Raw genomic sequence first — 22,948 nt, 5'->3', positions numbered from 1 at the left:
AGTAAACAGCATTGCAGCGTCGTCGCATAGAACTCGTAAACCGGCGGATAATTCGAGGAGAGATGTTGTTCCATTCAGCGATCAAGATTTGGGCCAGCTCCTGCAAGTTTGACGGCTGATTTTGACGTTCTCTCACGCGTCGCCCAAGAACGTCCCAGACATGCTCAATCGGTGACAAATCAGGTGATTTAGATGGCTGGTGTGCGCTGGTGCGTTATCCTGTTGAAAAATGGCGCCAACGCCATGGCGTCTTAAGAATGGCAGAACCACTGGTCTTAAAATTTCGTCCCGATATCGAATGCCGGTTAAATTGCCACTTAACACAAAAAGCCTGGTACGAGTCCCCCCACAAATACCACCCCAAACCATTACACTTCCGCCGCCAAAGCGGTCCCGTTCTGCGACGCAGCAGTTCGCAAAACGCTCCCCTCGTCGCCTCCACACTCTGCGCCTTCCGTCACCGTGTTGCAGACAAAACCTGGACTCATATGAAAATAGAACATTGTTCCATTGTCGTAAGGCCCAACGACGGTGAACACGGGTCCAGTTACGCCGATTATTACGGTGACGTCGCAACAAATTGGGTCCAGTGCAGGGACGCCGCGCTTTCAATTGGTAGGCCCTCAACCTGTTACGGACTGTTTGGGGAGACACACGACGCCCAAACAATGTCCTTGTAGTCTCTACTGCGGTTACTAATCGATTGTGCAAGTGTATCAATCGTATACGACGGTCGTTTTACGGGGTCGGCCGCTTCGGGGACGATCGGATGTTGACCCAGTTGCAACCAAAATGCCGTGCAACTCGACGGCGAGACTCCCCAGCCTGGATCGTGCCTACAGCCCTTTCTCTTTGTACTTGTGACAGCCGGGGCATAATGATAAAGTTGATAGATAGCAAGATTCGGTGATTTCTAAGTCCTAAGGATCTAAGGAACAGTTGTCAGTTTGAATGTTTATGAAATTCAAGCGAAGATACAAGTTAGTCGCAGCTCTTTCGCTAATACAGACTTTCACGCTTGAATGATTTTGGTAACCCCCTTGGATTTTGTAATGTAAAACATTACCATTTTCTAATATTGCACAAACGTCATTTTGTTTTCACTCATTTACAGGTATTCGCCAAGGAAACATGTTAACCTTTCTTTTTTTGTTGAGTATATATATCCCTTTCAATAATAATGCTTCAAAAATTACAAATTAGCATATAATTTTCATCAATTGTAAACAAAACATAAAACACAAACAAATTTCTTCTGTGTCTACCTTAGTAGCAATTTACTGCAAAATAATCGGCGTAGAGTCATGGAAACACCAATATCATTGCCACCATAAGCAGATTCTATCATGGTATTATTAAGTCGTTTACTGCGAACTTTACCATACAGCTTGGTCGTTTCAACTTACACGTATATCGGAATAAATATTTAGACTCCAGACAAGGTCGATATCTTACCATGGTAACTTACAACGAATGACAGCAATTTCGATATGGAAAAACTCTTCCTATATGACCAATCTCCTTTACAGAGAAGAAAGGTAGAGATACTGGAACCCTCGAATTTTACAGATGTGATTGGTCCTTCATCTTTTTCAACAGTTGAACACAAAATGTACATTACGATGATCAATTTTTACAGAGTTTAAGTCTCAACACACTTCAAACGCTTAAAATGCAAATGAGATAATGAATTTTATAAGCCGGATGATGCTAAGAAAACAAACAGCTTTCAGACACCTTTTAACTCAGGAGATAGCTATACCTTGAACATTATTTTAAGGTTTCCTTGTTTGGTTGTGAATGGATCAAGGAAATATGATTCATTCACCGCCTCAAACTCCCAGCAGAACATTTAACCATTTTTTAAAAAAATTGATGATATTATATACATGCAAATTAAATGAAATATAATACATTGTTTGTTAACTTATTTGCTAGCATTGGCTGACGGAAAACAAGTTGAAAAGTTTAATCCGCAGCTGCATATCTGCCAAATGGAAACAAAATCAAACACAAATGAAATGTGCCCTATGATCCAATATTTTCATACAAGTTAGATTGTTTATGTACACTTATTTTATTGGAATATTTATATACATGTAAACATCTACAGTCGGCAAATCAAACCGTGTAACACATAAATACGTGACTGAATATAACAGATTTGAGAAGGTTTTCGAAACGCTAATGATGAAATACTTTCGTGATTTTCTGACTGTAATGATACTTCGTAACTATTACAAATAAACATGATTTTAATCAGCTGATACCGAGTGGAACTTGATTATTTTGGAATCCAGAAAAATAAACTAAAAATAACTTTTGTAGAATCTATTCTACATGATGCCTCCCAGTTCCCTAATCCAGTTCACCAGATTCCTGTATATGACCATCAAGTTTACTGTAATTTATGGGAGCTGGAATAAACTCCCATATTCTAAAATAAGCGATAAACATATTAACTTGACATTTTACTGTGGTAGAACATTTCTCATGAAAATGTATATATTGTCTAAAGATATGGAACGCATTAATTAAGTATCCAATCTTTCGTACAGCGATAAATACTACTTACACTGGCGCATAATTCTCTTTTAATTTGATGACATGAACACGTATCGGTTAGGTGATTTCTTTATCCTGTTTGATACACCGACATGAATCCTCTATCTTACGGACATAAATGACATTCAACAGAGAAATAAAATATCCATTGCTAATTCAGTTAAATTTGAAGGTCGTTTGAAAGGTCAAAAGGGTCACACATAGAACTGTTCGCTCCTTTGGCAGCTGTAAACATATCAATATCATAACACCAACAGGCCGTGTTAACACACATATGTCAAGGTCACGACCAGTGGTCACGTGTCAAGATAATGTACCAAACAAAATAACAAGGACATATATGCTATGTGATGATGTTGAACATGTAGGACAATAGACTGAAATTCACAAAATGGTCACGTGCCACGGTCGGTGCAGACAAGGTCACATACAAAGGTCATGTACTATAAAAGTTCACTAGTAGGGTCAGTCTATGATCATCCTCTGTTTGCCGAAGTTCAGGCCAGCCTGGGTGGCGCCAATGTTAGTGCCGTACTGGAGACTAATGGTTTGTTTACTAGCCTGCAGTTGTTCTTCCGAAAAAGTCCGCTTGTTCTCCTTGGCTTTCTTTGGCCAAATACATGGCCAACGATAATCTGGTCTCGTCTGTGCCTGGAAACACAAGTTATATCATAGTTATCTGCCCTTGTTTCTGTTGTCAGGAATAACAGTGAGGTATCCACTCGTAAATGAATGAAATTGGTCTCCTAGAATACGAGAATATCAGCTGTATTAATGGCTACCCTAGAAAATGTCAAACCCAGTCTGTATCGATCATATAGAGTATTACCATTCAGGAATTTTGTTTTGAATTGAATGTTGTTTCGATTATGATTGAATGATCTGTTTTTTCACAAACCAGTCCCTCAAGTTTTTGATCAACTGAGTCTCTATCAGAGAATTATATTAAACATTTTCGGGTTCAAGTTATCGTCATATTTCTATCTTATAACAGGTATTTGATATTATCATATGATTTTTACTTTGGTTTTAACAGAGTGTAAAATATTCAAACTGTCTTTCAAAAAGAACGTTGCAAACAACATAGTTTGATTTGATTCAATGACGTGATAAAGTCTTTTTTTAGACTATGTTTGATGAAATCATTAAATTATATAACTCAGTAATTAGTCAACACGGAAACATCGGGGATTTCCGTCATCAAATTTGTTCGGTGTTCGAATGAATGGCGGAAGTACTCAAAACAGTTTCACGCCGGAAAAGTTCATGCAATTTCTGTTTGCGCTTATTTTTGGTAGGTGGTGATATGTGAGAGTCACGAAACAGATTCCAGAAATCCCCCAGACAATGGACGACTACCTGGGCAATTAAGTTCTATTGACGAGAAGGATTCCAATCTCTCCCCCGATACACGAAGGATGGTTATAATGGAACATCTACCAAACTACGCCTATATGTCGCTTTAAACTAACGTATTCACCAAGAAACAGATAAAGTCAAGAAACGTTATCGCTGTAGTGAAGCTATACATTCACACATGCACACAAGTTTTGGAATGTCACTTCGAGGCAGTTTTAATTTGTAACCGAAGCGATCTAGGTTCGACCTCACTACGATAACATTGTATCAAAATACATCGCATTCCATTAGCGACTCCTTTACTACGCTACTTACGAGAGGAGTTGTGAATTGTGCTATTCATTAGTGAAGTTTTTATCTAAATTGCCCTGGAAGGTTTGATAAGCGAGCATACCGATATGTATACTATATATACAAGTAATGACTCATTGTGAAAACAGCCCCCATTGTCAGCAGTTTACGTCAAATACATAAAACATGGTAATAGGTATAATTATATACAATAATAATACCGTAGTTATTGCATTAAAATACCCGATAATACAATCATTAAGAAATATTAACACCAAGATCTTGGTTGATAACTGGTCTAAACGGCTCAGCCACACAAATAAGATCATACACGCACAGGGTCGCGCAACAGAAATACAATGCATGTAAGTTCAAATATGATTTTCATCTGCTTGCTTGTTCTTAGTGTGATTGTCTTACTGGTTGATAAAATAATTTAAAGCTTATTTACTGCTAGAATTTTGTTTTATTTGTTTGTTCTTGTTTTTATTACTACCTACGAATTGTTTCTTTTTGTTTTTCAATGCATACGAATCACACGAAATAATGAATATCCGTCCCCTTCTCTGAGCCTGGAAGAGGGATATTTGTGCCCGTCTATGTTATCTATATGATACATTGTACAAGTTATCATGTTAACCATATATAGAAAGGGTTATATTAGTCTATAATTTAAGAACAAAGTATAACTTCAGTTGATGTATTTCAATTAAAGTAAAATTGAACAGTTCATCGATTTCGGTATATACTGTAGAATAATAATATTACCTATCTTTAGGGGGTATTGTATACACTATATATGTCTGAATCATCCAGGCTTACTAATACATGTACATTTTTGTATACCACTTCAACAATAAGGAATTATTCTACAACCCTGTAACAGAATACCCAAGTACTTATGTGACTCTGCACATTCTGCACGAAAATGCGATAAACTTATGCTAGTATGTCAAAACTGCATGACCCTAAACTCGTGAGTTATTTTTAACCATTGATTCTTCACCTTTGGTGATTTTATTATTAACCCCGAGAGCTGATCAGAAATACAAAGAAAATATATGTTTAGGGTTCCCCCTATCAAGTCCTTTTTCAGTCTTGCCAACTCTTGATCAGTTTCTTAGCCTTTTCACTAAATTTCTCTCTTAGTTAACAGTCAGTGTCATATTGAGGTAGTCTCTTTGTAGTAGCCGATCGCTACCTCAATGACAACTTACGAGAGACACGTCGCATATTTTCCAATGAAAAGTCAGATAAAGTAACTTGCCGAAATACACGAACATAACATCACAGATCAATCTCATTTTCAGCTTTATGTGGAAAACAATCAACGATATGAAGCGTCGAACTACGCATCTCGGATCTTCACTTGAACTACGCATCTCGGATCTTCACTCGAACTACGCACCTCGGATCTTCACCATAACCACACACCTCGGATCTTCACCCGAACCACACACCTCGGATCTTCACTTGAACCACGCACCTCGGATCTACACCCGAACCATACACCTCGGATCATCACTCGAACCACACACCTCGGATCTTCACTCGAACCATACACCTCGGATCTTCACCCGCACCACGCACCTCTGATCTTCACTCGAATCACACACCTCTGATCTTCACTCGAATCACACACCTCGGATCTTCACTTTAACCACGCACCTCGGATCTTCACTCGAACCACGCACCTCGGATCTTCACTTTAACCACGCACCTCGGATCTTTCCTCGAACTACGCACCTCGGATCTTCACTTTAACCACACACCTCCGATCTTCACCCGAACCACGCACCTCGGATCTTTACTTCGGATCTTCACTCGAACCACCTCGGATCACCTCTGATCTTCACTCGAATCACACACCTCGGATCTTCACTCGAACCACGCACCTCGGATCTTCACTATAACCACGCACCTCGGATCTTTCCTCGAACTACGCACCTCGGATCTTCACTTTAACCACACACCTCCGATCTTCACCCGAACCACGCACCTCGGATCTTTACTCGAACCACGCACCTCTGATCTTCACTCGAACCACACACCTCGGATCTTCACTTTAACCACACACCTCGGATCTTCACTTTAACCACACACCTCTGATCTTCACTCGAATCACACACCTCGGATCTTCACTTGAACCACGCACCTCTGATCTCCACTCGAACCACACACCTCGGATCTTCACTTTAACCACGCACCTCTGATCTTCACTCGAACCACACACCTCGGATCTTCACATTAACCACACACCTCGGATCTTCACTTTAACCACACACATCTGATCTTCACCCGAACCACGCACCTCGGATCTTTACTCGAACCACGCACCTCGGATCTTCATCCGCACCACGCACCTCTGATTTTCACTCGAATCACACACCTCTGATCTTCACTCGAATCACACACCTCGGATCTTCACTTTAACCACACACCTCTGATCTTCACTCGAACCACACACCACGGATCTTCACTTTAACCACACTCCTCGGATCTTCACTTTAACCACACACCTCTGATCTTCACTCGAATCACACACCTCGGATCTTCACTTGAACCACGCACCTCGGATCCACACCTCGGATCTTCACTTTAACCACGTACCTCTGATCTTCACTCGAACCACACACCTCGGATCTTCACTTTAACCACACACCTCGGATCTTTACTCGAACCACACACCTTGGATCTTCACCAGCACCACGCACCTCGGATCTTCACCAGCACCACGCACCTCAGATCTTCACCCGCACCTCACACCTCCGATCTTCACCAGCACCACGCACCTCCGATCTTCACCCGAGGTTACATATGTCAACGCTCTAACCAACCGAGCCATGATTTTAGATATGTTCATTTCCAATACAACTACATGATAAATAAACGACGAATCAAGCAAACAATACAAACCTCGATCCCGATAGCTCTGATACACGTACACACTTGGACGAGGTTGGTCCGTTCATACAGATAGTCAGTTTGAAATGAACTTGTGCATGAAATTCCATAGTCTCGAACCTTCTCCAGAAATATTCCAATTCTTTCTCTGGCGCGAGCAGACGCAAAAGCTACAGTGTTCGTAGGTTGAAATGCTTTTACGGAAAAGTCTAACTTCCGGTCTCGGGGCATGAGTGTGTCAATAAATCTGGGAAAGCAAAAGAGAAGGGAAGGCAACGCTTGAAGCATCAACACAGATACTGACAAAAAAAGTATTTGGTAATTTAGCCACTCAACTATCCGAATGTGTATCAACATCTCAAACAGCCATTCAATAAATCAATATTATTCAACTAAATGTCGTCATCATTAATTATTATCCCCCAAACAGATGTTACAGGTTTTGAAAGGTTAACTTTGACCTCTACCTGCACAAGACGGTTCCATCCTTAAGTATTTCATAGAAATGATTCATCATCATCTTTTTGTCGTCATGGTTTTCGATTTGCAGATCCTGACCAATCAAAGTTTGTATCCAGTCCAAACATTTGTAGGCCTCATGTGTGTCGAATGTTGCGTCTATCTGAAAGCCAGGAAACATAGAAATAAGGTCAAGGTTATACAGTCATGCAGCTTTGTCTGGTTATGCAATATAAATCTGTATACCACACATACAGGCAATGTCAGTGACTCTCAAATCTAAAACAATAAACCAACTCTTAAAAAAGGGAGGGGCAAACAAACAAAACCAAAGTGATGACATCATGTACTGCTGTTAGTGTGGAAACCTGTAATCTCTCACAGAATTCACTGCAGTGACCTACATAACATTCCCGTGTATTGTGACTGTAAGGAACGACAACTCTAGAAAAGATTGGAAAATATGTTCAAAGTCAAACCCGTCTGAAATTCAAAAAGTAATTATAACTTGGCAGTATCTAAAAGTTGATGATGTGACCATAGAAGTCAAGGCGGACAATTTGATTGGTTAGTTACTGAAAGTCCTATACAGCTGTTATCCAATGAAATCATGACATGAGTTAGACTGAATGGATGTGATTGTGTAGATAAAACATAGCGGACTAGCGGAGGTAGTAGGAAGGTAATATGGAGGGGGGGGGGGGGGGGGGGGGGAAGGCAAACAGCTTTTTCTCATTCAGCTTTGCGCAGTGTTAACATATAAGTTTTAAAGGCAATTACTGAAGTTCGTCTTTGATAAACAAGCAAGATTGTTTTGTTTTTTTTCTTCAAATTAGTGAAGTTCGATATCTTACGACAACAAATCGTGCTCAAACAGGAACAAGGGGCCATATTTTATCGACGACGTCTTATAACTTGCTAATCAAGGTATCTGTAAATGTACAGCGGTACGTTAAGTGTTTACAGGTTGTTGACCTACACGTGTGCGTTCTGTGAACATTTCATGCTGGATTTTGCTGCAAGTTTGTTCTTGCATGCTATTCGGTAGTCACAATAAAAAATTCAGAATGACGTAAGATGATAACGTCATGTTCATATGCCGTTTAGGATTTTTACCCTGCACTAATACAAGACAACGCGATGTGTGTAAACATCCATGACGGTTACATTAAGGGTTTTGGTGTGTATGTATTGCCGATCGATTGCTATAGTGACGAGAAGAGCATCCAATGGGGTTTTGACCTTTGCCAATGAATGAATCTGTAACCTGGCGACCTCCTGTCGTGTGATCGGATCAGTTGGCTAATACCACAATAAATGAGAATTTTGTTTATTTTTCCCGCAATTGAATATCCTCATAATGGCTTAGGTCATGGATGTCATACAGTCGAAAATAAAATAAAATATCAACCAGGCTCAATAGGTTCAGCAGATCAATTCACGCTTACAAATGAATAACCAACAGAAGTATCCCCCTCTTCTCGATTATGTAAACAGCGTTAGACGTCTCAAACAAAATGAAGTGAAAGTGAGAAATAGCAGATACCTGTGTATCCGATTGTAACATAATTGTTGTAATGTAACCTCAATTTGTCCGCACTTTTAATTTCATCAGCGATTATCCATTTGTACAGACCCGTTTGGACGGCCTAATGACTGGTTTTGTGGAGGTCGTGTCTGCTACTGATTTACGAGTCTGCTGTAAAACGACTAGAAGTGGGGTATTTTATCCGTCAACGTCGTGTTTTACGAGATATGATGGCGACAAGGCGCACTTGGCTGTTCAATAGGCTCTGTCATGCACAGTTTCAACTGTCATTCTTCTGTAGTGTCGTTGAAATGGATGTTATGGGTTGTAAAGCATCATTGACCTTAAATACGTCGGTTTAATATCAAAGAATGTAGATATTGACACTAAAACCAAATATAGTATTGAGATATGGAATGAAATGCGTCCGTTGTCACTTCCGGTATAAATGCACTATCATTTTTGTATACAAATTCCAACGGTATTGTGTTGAATGTAATAGAAAGGCGATGTCAAGATTACATTTAAGATCCCTCACCAAAGTCCTACATACATGTATAGCGATTAGCGTACATAATATATGTATGGAACACTATACCCCAGGTTGTAACAGAATACTGAAGTGAGAGGCATTAAAACTGTACTGTGTAGGACATGTGTTAAATGCATGCACACTTTGCGAAACAAGCATGTCTTAATTGTGGTAATGATGGGACAGTTTTAGTTCAAGTTATGGCAAATCTAATTTGTTTAATGTAGGTCATAAGTCACGGTCAAGTCACATGGCCACCGGTAAGGTCTTGTCACAAGGAACACACATGCCAGACATGAAAGCTCCACCTCTTACGGTGCAATAGTTATGGGCAAGGATTAAGTTGACAACTGATACAAACAAACAAACAAACAAACAAACAAACAGCACAAACACAATATGCTCCCGATCTTTCGATACGAGGACCTAACAATAGTACATAGATATATTGATAAGCACATCGTTGTTAATGTTTTCCTCTTTTTTTTAAATAAAAAAAGGTCGATATTTACATACGGGAGTTATTGAAATTGTAACACAAGATTAAAACTAGATACAAACGAGTTTCGACAATGTTCACATAGGTCAATAAAATAGAAAAAAAATCAACAAAAAACACAGATTCCGACTGTAAAACTTTCCAGCTAATCAACTACTGGAAAATCTGTTGAATAATTTTCTCGTCATCTGTCGATATCTTTCAAATCAACACCAAATCGACACTGGTTGGACAAGCAGAGTATTACCATCAAGAAATGGAAAATTTGCGATGAAGAAAATTGAAATAGTAACGCGTATGATACTGTAATGTAGATGGGAGTGTGATAAAATAAAAGTGAATTGGCACAAATATATCATGTAATAAAGCTAAAACCACATGAAACAAGGTAGCTTGCCTCCATAACCGAGATATATTACTAGTACAAATAGCATGCATTTTCATTCAGACGAATCTTACCGCAGACTGTATCCCATAAACCAACTCTCGTGATGCTTTTCGCAAATTCATTGCTGAATGAAATTCATTTATTGAAAAATATAATTAATTTGGATAATGAGTTGCTGAAGGAATCATACCAACCCGGAATTTATGAACGACAAAACACCTCTATATCCCCCACCCCACCCCCACCCCCGATTGCCGTAATTTTTACCGAAGATATACCATAGGTTTCCAAGTTTTCATGAAGTATTTGGCGCTCTGGTCCCACACCAGACAACTGACGATCAAAATGTCTATTGTCGGGATCGGTGGTCTGAGGAAACTCTGGTTATACATGTCGATATTTTGTGGAGAAATCAAATCAATTAAATAACGGCACCAATCGAGGCCAAAATCCTACAGAACATTTTAAAATATAGAGACTAATTATAACATATACAGACTAATTATAACACATACAGACTAATTATAACATATAAAGACTAATTATAACATATTGAGACTAATTATAACATACAGACTAATTATAACATATAGAGACTAATTATAACATAGACAGACTAATTATAACATATAGAGACTAATTATAACATATAGAGACTAATTATAACATATACAGACTAATTATAGAACACAGACTAATTATAACATATAGAGACTAATTATAACATATAGAGACTAATTATAACATATAGAGACTAATTATAACATAGACAGACTAATTATAACATATAGAGACTAATTATAACATATACAGACTAATTATAGCATACAGAGACTAATTATAACACACAGACTATTATAACATATAGAGACTAATTATAACACACAGACTAATTATAACATATAGAGACTAATTATAACATATAGAGACTAATTATAACATATACAGACTAATTATAACACATAGAGACTAATTATAACATATAGAGACTTCTTATAACATATAGAGACTAATTATAACACCTAGAGACTAATTATAACACATAGAGACTAATTATAACACATACAGACTAATTATAACACATACAGACTAATTATAACATATAGAGACTAATTATAACACATAGAGATAACACATAGAGACTAATTATAACATATACAGACTAATTATAACATATACAGACTAATTATAACATATACAGACTAATTATAACATATAGAGACTAATTATAACATATAGAGACTAATTATAACACATAGAGACTAATTATAACACATAGACTAATTATAACAAATAGACTAATTATAACATATAGAGACTAATTATAACATATAGACTAATTATAACATATAGAGACTAATTATAACACACAGACTAATTATAACACATACAGACTAATTATAACACATACAGACTAATTATAACATATACAGACTAATTATAACATATAGAGACTAATTATAACATATAGAGACTAATTATAACACATACAGACTAATTATAACATATACAGACTAATTATAACAAATACAGACTAATTATAACATAGACAGACTAATTATAACATATACAGACTAATTATAACACATAGACAGACTAATTATAACACATACAGACATATAACATATAGAGACTAATTATAACACATACAGACTAATTATAACATAGACAGACTAATTATAACACATACAGACTAATTATAATATAGACAGACTAATTATAACACATACAGACTAATTATAACATACAGAGACTAATTATAACACATACAGACTAATTATAACATATAGAGACTAATTATAACACATAGAGACTAATTATAACATATACAGACTAATTATAACATATAGAGACTAATTATAACACACAGACTTATTATAACATATACAGACTAATTATAACATAGACAGACTAATTATAACACATAGAGACTAATTATAACACATAGAGACTAATTATAACACATACAGACTAATTATAACACATACAGACTAATTATAACATAGACAGACTAATTATAACATAGACAGACTAATTATAACACATACAGACTAATTATAACATATAGAGACTAATTATAACAATTATAGAGACTAATTATAACATATTGAGACTAATTATAACAGAGACTAATTATAACATATACAGACTAATTATAACACATACAGACTAATTATAACATATACAGACTAATTATAACACATAGAGACTAATTATAACATACAGAGACTAATTATACATATAGAGACTAATTATAACATATACAGACTAATTATAACATATACAGACTAATTATAACACATACAGACTAATTATAACACATACAGACTAATTATAACACATAGAGACTAATTATAACATACAGAGACTAATTATAACATATACAGACTAATTATAACATATACAGACTAATTATAACATACAGAGACTAATTATAACACATAGAGACTAATTATAACACATAATTATAACAGAGACTAATTATAACACATAGAGACTAATTATAACACATACAGACTAATTATAACACATAGAGACTAATTATAACATATACAGACTAATTATAACATATACAGACTAATTATAACACATACAGACTAATTATAACACATACAGACTAATTATAACACATAGACTAATTATAACATATAGAGACTAATTATAACACATACAGACTAATTATAACATATAGAGACTATTATAACACACAGACTAATTACAACATATAGAGACTAATTATAACACACAGACTAATTATAACACATACAGACTAATTATAACATACAGAGACTAATTATAACATATTCAGACTAATTATAACACATACAGACTAATTATAACACATACAGACTAATTATAACACATAGAGACTAATTATAACACATACAGACTAATTATAACACATACAGACTAATTATAACAGACTAATTATAACATATAGAGACTAATTATAACATATAGAGACTAATTATAACATACAGAGACTAATTATAACATATAGAGACTATTTATAACATATAGAGACTAATTATAACATATAGAGACTAATTATAACATATACTAATTATAACACATACAGACTAATTATAACACATATAATTATAACACATACAGACTAATTATAACACATACAGACTAATTATAACACACACAGACTAATTATAACACATTATAACACACACACTAATTATAACACATACAGACTAATTATAACACACAGAGACTAATTATAACACATAGAGACTAATTATAACACATACAGACTAATTATAACATATACAGACTAATTATAACATATACAGACTAATTATAACACATACAGACTAATTATAACATAGAGACTAATTATAACATATAGAGACTAATTATAACATATAGAGACTAATTATAACACATACAGACTAATTATAACATATACAGACTAATTATAAAATATAGAGACTAATTATAACACATACAGACTAATTATAACATACAGAGACTAATTATAACATATACAGACTAATTATAACACACATATAGAGACTAATTATAACATATACAGACTAATTATAACATATAGAGACTAATTATAACATATACAGACTAATTATAACACATACAGACTAATTATAACACATACAGACTAATTATAACATATACAGACTAATTATAACTAATATAATATAGAGACTAATTATAACATATACAGACTAATTATAACATATACAGACTAATTATAACATAGAGACTAATTATAACACATAGAGACTAATTATAATATATAGAGACTAATTATAACATATACAGACTAATTATAACAGATAGAGACTAATTATAACATATAGAGACCTATTATAACATATAGAGACTAATTATAACATACAGAGACTAATTATAACATAGACAGACTAATTATAACATATACAGACTAATTATAACATATAGAGACTAATTATAACATATAGAGACTAATTATAACATATATAGACTAATTATAACATATACAGACTAATTATAACATATAGAGACTAATTATAACATATAGAGACTAATTATAACACATAGAGACTAATTATAACACATAGAGACTAATTATAACACATACAGACTAATTATAACATATAGAGACTAATTATAACATATAGAGACTAATTATAACACATACAGACTAATTATAACATACAGAGACTAATTATAACATATAGAGACTAATTATAACACACAGACTAATTATAACATATAGACTAATTATAACATATACAGACTAATTATAACATATAGAGACTAATTATAATATATAGAGACTAATTACAACATATACAGACTAATTATAACATATAGAGACTAATTACAACATATAGAGACTAATTATAACATATAGAGACTAATCGTATCTTCATATCAAGTTACATGAAGTTCAATTAAAATTGTCAAACACCGGAAGTCGATTGACCAATGTGTAGGGGACCAGATGAGACCAACGACAGTAGGTGTAGAAATCTAGTCCGTGTTTGTCTAGGCCCAATACCAGACAACATATAGTGTGTAAATATTTTGTGGGGAAAACCACACGATGCCTTTCGATGGGAAATAACGTGTTTTGACCTCAAACGGGTCATCTTTGTTAATGTTTTCCCCGGTAAAACACTGGTATCAACCGAAAGACAGTGTCACTGACCATGGCCTCTACCTGTACCCACGGCCCTCGCATGAACACATGCCTCGTCTGTCAATATTCCTATCATTTACGGATGGGTGTAAAAACATGAAGTAGCATATATGTATACGTATGTAGGTATTGTTACCTATATATATAAAGGTCAGCAATACCATACATTATGTACTACAGCTGTGGCAACATGCACAGGTGGCAATTACATACTGTAGATCGAGAACAAAGCACTACGTGACCCTGCATGCCTGACCCATGTAAATCGAGTGTGCCCCATCTTCTGGAACACAGGTACATACATACGTAGGTACATTAATTTGCACCTGTGATTTACCTGGCTACCGAAACACGTTTCCGTCGGTTTCTGTCACAAAGTTACAATTGTAAACAGACAAAATTCTTACCTGAGTCATACAAAGGCTTAGTTAATTTATCTCATCAGTTCAACATTAAAATTTCGAAATCAAAATCATATTTTAAGTTCCGCCTTTTTTGTATTTTTTATGTCGTGGTCAATTTAAGAAACAACACGAAAAGTTCTTTTGAAATGAACTGTTTTCTTATTTTCCATAAAGATGTCCGCGTTGAAGTGTTTACGTTTCGTTAAACGAAGTTAACAAAGCTTTCAAAAGTATAAGGTTTCTTGTTTGTTCGAAACTTGTTTCCTAAACTAGTAAGTATCAAATGTATTCGTGTTTCTAGTGTAAAGTTCAATACTGGATACCAAAGTTTATATAAAAAAAACCTTAACATAATGTTTATTGGAATCTAGAAAGCTTAGGTTTTTTTATCAAACTTTACAAACTTATGTCATTGTATATAAGACATCATCGCTCTGAATTTGATACTCCTATATCACAGAGACAGGGGTATCTCGTTTGTGTTCAATTCAATTGAATACTTTTTGCTCGTTTGTGATTTCAAGGTATATAACTTGAAGGCAAATAACAAACACGCGTAAACACACACAAGAAAGAAAAAAATAGATTTTATCAAAACTCCGACCTATACAGAATCCAGGCCCATTCTCCTCGGTTCAAGTGAAAATGTGTTTGCATATTATCAGGAACATAAGATTTATGAGAGATTTTGTGCCGTGTGAAGACTGATTTAAATCAAATTCATTATAGCTGTCCTTCCTCGTTTATGAATTAATACCAGTCGACAATTGAACGAAATATAAAAAGGGCTCAACTTATTCAAAGTCTATTCAACATAAATTCAATTATTATATTATTCAAAAGGCTTCAAATTTTAACTTATATTTACCGATCCGATTTTCAGCGAAATGTTGTAAAGGTCTTATTTAAAAAAACACAAAGCATTGTTAACTTAAGTTATTCAATTTCAAACATAATTTTTTTTATTTATTTATTTTTTTTAAGTTATAAGATTATGTATACAACGTGTATTTAAAAATCACAATTGGTTCACTCAATAATAATCGAAGAAATAATCGTCAAAGACGTTGAAAGCGAGTTTAATTGCCATTTCTTAAAGTTGATGAAACCACGAAACTCCTCCTGCCTGTAACATTACAATACCTGTATTCTTTTACCACCGGCATAATCTTGTTTAGTTGACTTTGACATTCTCTGACAACGTGGAAGCCAGACGATAGATGATTCATACAACAGCTTTCATAATGAAAGATTTAAAACCGGAAAACGGAAAAAAATACAGTAAAGTTTCTAGTCTGTATATGCAAGTCAGGACTACACTTATGGCTTCTGTACAGCTGTCAAATAACTCGACACCACTTGTTACTACTGCTCATTGACAAGACGTGAATGTACGCTAGGATACTCTTTAACATTTATACACATCTGTAAATATATATCTATTGTATTATGTACATACTTGTCATAGTTCATGCTCTCGGTACCTTTTGTATCGATCTTGGCTACATCTCATAAAAAATCACAAATGCATGTACACATTGAAACATGCGCCTGTGGTCACTGCACGTGAATTGACCAGTGTTATGGATTACACAAAATCAATACACAATCACGGAATCCAATCGCACTTGTTGTTCACCCCCGGTATCCCCTGCCCCCTGGGCTTACCTTAGCCTGAGCCTCCCGGGCTAGTCCAGACTTCGGGGCACGGTATTGTGCCATGGTGAGTTCTGTTCGTTTGCCAAACTCTGGGACAACTGTGTTGACACCTCGCGTTCGGCTGCTGATTTGCATATCACGTGACGTATTTGATACGGGATCTCTGTGTACGTTTATGTGTGTGTTGGTGTGACGCGTCTATTTCAGTGTAATATATACGGGAATGGAAAGGACAAATTAATGTTCCAATGACACGCATATCCAAAATTTAACGACGGAGACAAGCTGATAGAGGAGGCTCCGACGTAATTTTCAAAATTCCTGTATTGCAGTTAGTAGCCCGACACCCGTTATCTGGATCCTCCGAACTGGTGTCCGTGCTATCGTTGACTATTAATTAATATGCCATTTATAAAAATCAATCATCCCGTATGTGGACAGTGCTTCCGGAATGTAATGAACACCGGTCGGGATGGACAGGCCAGTTCTCAGAACTAAACGTAGCTAAAATATTTTCAACCCTCTTACTGAATCGTCTTTATTTTAAAATAGAAATTTTAGCTGTGCACCACGCAACGAAAGAAACAAGCAAGAATGAATGTTCTATTAGTAAAACCCCATACCAGTTCTCCGTAAACTAAACACACGTATTCTTCAGTTGTGATACTTTGACATAAATACGTTCTAATTGTTGAATGGGTGCGTGATTTTGGGATCATGTGTTGGTTGAATGATTGTCAGGCGTCACCAGGAACAATGATTTATACCGGCTATGTATAAACGTTATTTACATTTACCGTGAGGAAAATGGTACATGGGGGTAGGGGCGGGGGGATGGAGTTGATCTCCTTTAAAACGGTGCGGAACAAAGAACTTTGTTTTTAAAGTGAACTCTCACTAGTGACGTAAGAGTTATTTCCCTTCGCAAAACTTTAGCACAGGAGCGCACACATTTTCACACAATCAGCAAAGTTTTTCGATGTAAAGCAGGATACAAAGAATTCTCACCCCTGTTTTGATGAATTGTCGGAAACCGAATGTTTTCTTCAGCACTGAATAATATTGGAGTATCTAAATTTGTATGCGCTGTACATCATTAAAATCCATGATGTCATGTCGAAGCTTTATGCAGCATAATAAATTTCTTTTTCCCATTTAGAAATAGGATAAACATCTCCCCAGTGTCCCGGGGTTATTGTACAAATACATGTATGCACTGTCTTCCTGTCAATTTGACATGTATTTTGCACAGTTGTGCTATGAGGGCCGTGCAACGTCGTGCGAAGAAAGTATAATACATTGGAGTTACTAACAAGAAACCTAATGAAAATGCGCCATTGAAAAGTAAAATCGTTGGACAACATTATAAAAAAATACATTTACAAAATATGTATATCTTCTCTATCCATTTCTTTATCTCATTTCGTCATCCCCAAACACCACATGTCCTGTTTTTCCTCTCACAATCTATAACAGAGTCTCTACATTCGTCATGGCCATGTTTTGGTGAACACGTGACCGTTACCAATGTATACATGAAAAAGAGGATTTTGCGAGTTGAAATAAAACAGCGAGTATTTTCAAACCAACGAAAGAAAGGCAGATAATTTCTCCGAATGGCATTCAGATCTCCCAGAGTTACTGACTTTCGTTTCACTGCGACAGTACACAGTGGTAAGCCTGACAGCCGACAGGGGCCGCGAATAGCGAATGGCGGCGACATGTTTTGTCTGTTTAATCCAATCATAGGGTAAAATTAAACAATATTCCCGTTTTCTGTTCTTTTTTTTCTTTTCCCTTTTTTTAAATCAGGTGAAGATACGTATCATTGTAAAATGTTGACTTTTCTGAAGCATCAATATCTTCCGAAATCAGAATATCATGTATCCTCACCCGAAAGATGTTTATCCCATAAAGATCCTTTTTGCAGGTGTTTTTAAATTGATACCAGAATGACCGGTCGCTTCTTAGCCGCGTTTGATCGTTTAGGTAAATAAAAAAGACCCAGGTTACATTTCCTGACTAAATTTCAATAACACATGTTTCGCAGGTTTAATGATCGTGTGAAACATTTTATCGTGTTTATGCGAAACTTCATTTACTAGTACAGTCGAGTCGTGTTTTCACAGAAAACAGCTCAACCGAGACGGACGAATAAACATCGACGAAAACTTACATATTTGTTCGGTGATATGTTTAGATAATGAAATATTTTATATTCACTGAGAATTACCACGAAAAATCAGAAACTTCAGATTCCGAATAGTTTGCAACCAAACATAGTTAAAATTGACTTATTGAGTTATGTTATATGTCAGAAATATATTCTCTACCTGCAGTTTCGCCTGACTTCCGACAAGCACTGAAGAAGACATTTGATGTCAACATGTCTAATTACTGCTGTATCAATATACATGTTCCCTGATGAAACGATAAAGTTAGATCACTTATCACTTACCTTTTTCTCCTCGTCCCTAGCTAGCCCGGACTTGGGAGCACGAAGGTTTGCCATAGTGATTATGCGGAAGCCGGTACTGATTGTGAACAAGTTTGACAGGTTATTCATTCGTGTTGCTAAATTCTAGACCATCATCCATTCACGCGCTCCTGACTTAAGTAATTACGCCACAGATACGTCGGGAAATGTCGCTGATACATATACTTGTGTTTCTTCACTGTGGCGTGTTACCACGGGAATAATACATAATTGTGTCTTTTTTGTATACTTAATGTATATATATCTATGGTAGAAACATGTGTTGACAATATTTCGCGGTGTAGTATTCTAATTCTAATTTCGTTTTTAGTGTGCGATACTAGGGATTTTAAACACATTCTCCAAATTGAGAAACTTTCTGATTTCCACCATTATGTTCTTTTCGATGATCGAAATCAATCCTTCCTCGACAAATATTGTTGGTTGGGGCTTCTAAAACATTCAAATTAGTTAGTAACTATTCATTTATCTATCAACAATTGTTGCTTCCTGTCCAAGGCGTCTCTCCCTGTTCAGCTACTCTACATTGTATTTTTATTCCCAATCTCTCCTTCTTGTCTGTAGTCAAATGACAAGACGAAAAAATGGTACTCTATCAACATTATGATAAAATATTTGAGTTCGTTTATTATTGGAGTTATCGTCCCACGAACAGTCATTGTAGGTGGGGTCTCATTATAGTAGCTGGTGACTATCTCACTGAACATGGCGCGGAAGGCCCACCAACTGATATCCAGAGCCATTGTCAACGACAGCCCAGGACCATCCATTAAATCAGCTTCAATCTGAAATTTTATATGGGATCGATGTCAAAGATATGCAATGATCTGGCTCATTTTACTGAGGACACGATGTATACTGAATGGCTATTCTTACATCAAACCAGTTGGAAAGTTATGTATAATGATTCGATGACTACTCTGTCGCTTTCCTTAGAAATGAAGGTGACAGTGTAGTCATCAATATGTCACCTTTGTTGTGATATATATAAAAATATATATATATAATTGAGCACATAAGGCATGTGGAGCTATTGTAGAAAACGACAATACATGAATTGTGTGGATAGTGTTAAATATTCAAATATTTGTAGTATGCGATATTATTACCCAACACTGCATGGATTCGGGTTCAGAAAGTGCAACCATATGAAATTTTATGTGTGACGTTTCAGTGAGTTAGTATATGTAGATGAACCCTATTACCTTCACCAGACTAGTAACGCGTCTGTAATCTCAAGAGATAATAATTACAAAATTACAACCGAATCGTTAAACTAAACTAAATTATGGGACCCTTCATCTCGATTCAAAACTTATCTACTGCCATGTTTCCAGGCCTTTAACTGCCGGATGAATACGTTTTCCTAAGTCTGTTTTAAGTATTTAGGGACAATTACGTAGATGTTGATAGATGTGTACCATAAGATTATTTTTACGCCAGAGACTTCTCTCGTTCTGAGGGATTCGTGCTTTTCCTGGCGGATGCTGAGGTCATTCAATGATGGTTCTGTAGTGATAGTATAGATAGGGCTAAAACTCGCCAAAGTCACGGATAAAGGCCGACCCTTCGTCTCTGCTGAACACTAATGACTTTTGTCGAAAGCGGACGTAAAACTTGTCAAGCAACCAGAAGTGTCGATCAGGGAATAGAAAACTTAACTTCTTTGCTTGGTTTGACTGAAGTAAAACTTTTTTCCTAAGAGAACGAAGCACTAGAAAAGCGAATATATATATACATATGTTACGACAAAGTGATGAACTAAATAGCACAAATAAAATTCGCCTTTTACGACCATGCTATAGGGACAGAAAGTCCCATTTTACCCCCGACCTGAATACCAGTAAGGACATCTACATCCTACAGTAATCCACTTGATGAAGCAGCTTTCCTGTGTCCTGGTTACCTTATGTCCACCATCATCTATTATACTCCAGGAGTACAGAGAGTGAAAGTGATCGTAACCCTGGAGTGTCGAGGATGGTTCAAGGAGTGCAAAGAGTGAAAGTGATCGTAACCCTGGAGTATCGAGGATGGTTTCAGGAGTACAGAGAGTGAAAGTGATCGTAACTCTGGAGTGTCGAGGATGGTTCCAGGAGTGCAAAGAGTGAAAGTGATCGTAACTCTGGAGTATCGAGGATGGTTCCAGGAGTACAGAGAGTGAAAGTGATCGTAACCCTGGAGTATCGAGGATGGTTCCAGCAGTACAGAGAGTGAAAGTGATCGTGACCCTGGAGTATTGAGGATGGTTTCCAGGAGTGCAGGGTGTAATAATGATCGTAACCCTGGAGTATCGAGGATGGTTCAAGGGATGTAGCGAGTGAAAGTGATCGCAACCCCTGGAGTGTCGAGGATGGTTCCAGGGGTACAGAGAGTGAAAGTGATCGTAACCCTGGAGTGTCGAGTATGGTTCCAGGGGTACAGAGAGTGATAGTGAACGTAACCCTGGAGTATCGAGGTTGGTTCAAGGGATGTAGCGAGTAAAAGTGATCGTAACCCCTGGAGTATCGAGGATGGTTCAAGGGATGTAGCGAGTGAAAGTGATCGCAACCCCTGGAGTGTCGAGGATGGTTCCAGTACAGAGTGTAATAGTGATAGTAACCCTGGAGTATCGAGGATGGTTCCAGGGAAACAGACTGTAATAGTGATCGTAACTCTGGAGTATCGAGGATGGTTCCAGGAGTGCAGAGTGTAAAAGTGATCGTTACCATGGAGTATCGAGGATGGTTCCAGGAGTACACAGTATAATAGTGATCGTAACCATGGAGTATCGAGGATGGTTCCAGGAGTGCAGAGTGTAATAGTGATCGTAACCCTGGAGTATCGAGGATGGTTCCAGGAGTGCAGAGTGTAAAAGTGATCGTAACCCTGGAGTATCGAGGATGGTTCCAGGGAAACAGACTGTAATAGTGATCGTAACTCTGGAGTATCGAGGATGGTTCCAGGAGTACAGAGAGTGAAAGTGATCGTAACCATGGATTATCGAGGATGGTTCCAGGAGTGCAGAGTGTAATAGTGATCGTAACCCTGGAGTATCGAGGATGGTTCCAGGAGTGCAGAGTGTAAAAGTGATCGTAACCCTGGAGTATCGAGGATGGTTCCAGGAGTACAGAGAGTGAAAGTGATCATAACCCTGGAGTATCGAGGATGGTTCGAGGAGTGCAGAGTGTAATAGTGATCGTAACCCTGGAGTTTCGAGGTTGGTTCCAGGA

At 36.5% G+C, this 22,948-nt stretch overlaps 1 protein-coding gene across 1 annotated transcript; it reads right to left on the bottom strand.

Annotated features, from left to right (window-relative positions):
• Positions 1–1,872: 1,872 nt before the first annotated feature.
• LOC132559363 (myophilin-like) lies at positions 1,873–17,374 on the bottom strand. The gene is made up of 4 exons (XM_060223974.1): positions 17,249–17,374; positions 7,587–7,741; positions 7,132–7,366; positions 1,873–3,216 (listed from the first exon to the last, which is right to left on the bottom strand). The coding sequence occupies exons 1-4, from the start codon at positions 17,372–17,374 to the stop codon at positions 3,031–3,033; spliced, it is 702 nt and encodes a 233-aa protein (XP_060079957.1). The 3' UTR covers positions 1,873–3,030.
• Positions 17,375–22,948: the final 5,574 nt, after the last annotated feature.

The sequence above is a fragment of the Ylistrum balloti genome, unplaced genomic scaffold (assembly GCF_031769215.1).
Source record: "Ylistrum balloti isolate Yb309-2 unplaced genomic scaffold, AGI_CSIRO_Ybal_v1 Utg369662, whole genome shotgun sequence".
In the NCBI taxonomy this organism is placed as follows: domain Eukaryota; kingdom Metazoa; phylum Mollusca; class Bivalvia; order Pectinida; family Pectinidae; genus Ylistrum; species Ylistrum balloti.
This window is presented reverse-complemented; position numbering and strand designations above follow the sequence as displayed.

What these genes read in the sequence shown, in the direction of transcription:
- LOC132559363 (XM_060223974.1), bottom strand. Translation starts at nt 17,374, where the DNA reads ATGCAAATCAGCAGCCGAACGCGAGGTGTCAACACAGTTGTCCCAGAG. An exon ending in GATGGAACCGTCTTGTGCAG is followed by an intron (nt 7,367 to 7,586) that starts GTAGAGGTCAAA and finishes TTGCTTTCCCAG; the next exon opens with ATTTATTGACACACTCATGC. An exon ending in TCAGAGCTATCGGGATCGAG is followed by an intron (nt 3,217 to 7,131) that starts GTTTGTATTGTT and finishes TTGTGTTTCCAG; the next exon opens with GCACAGACGAGACCAGATTA.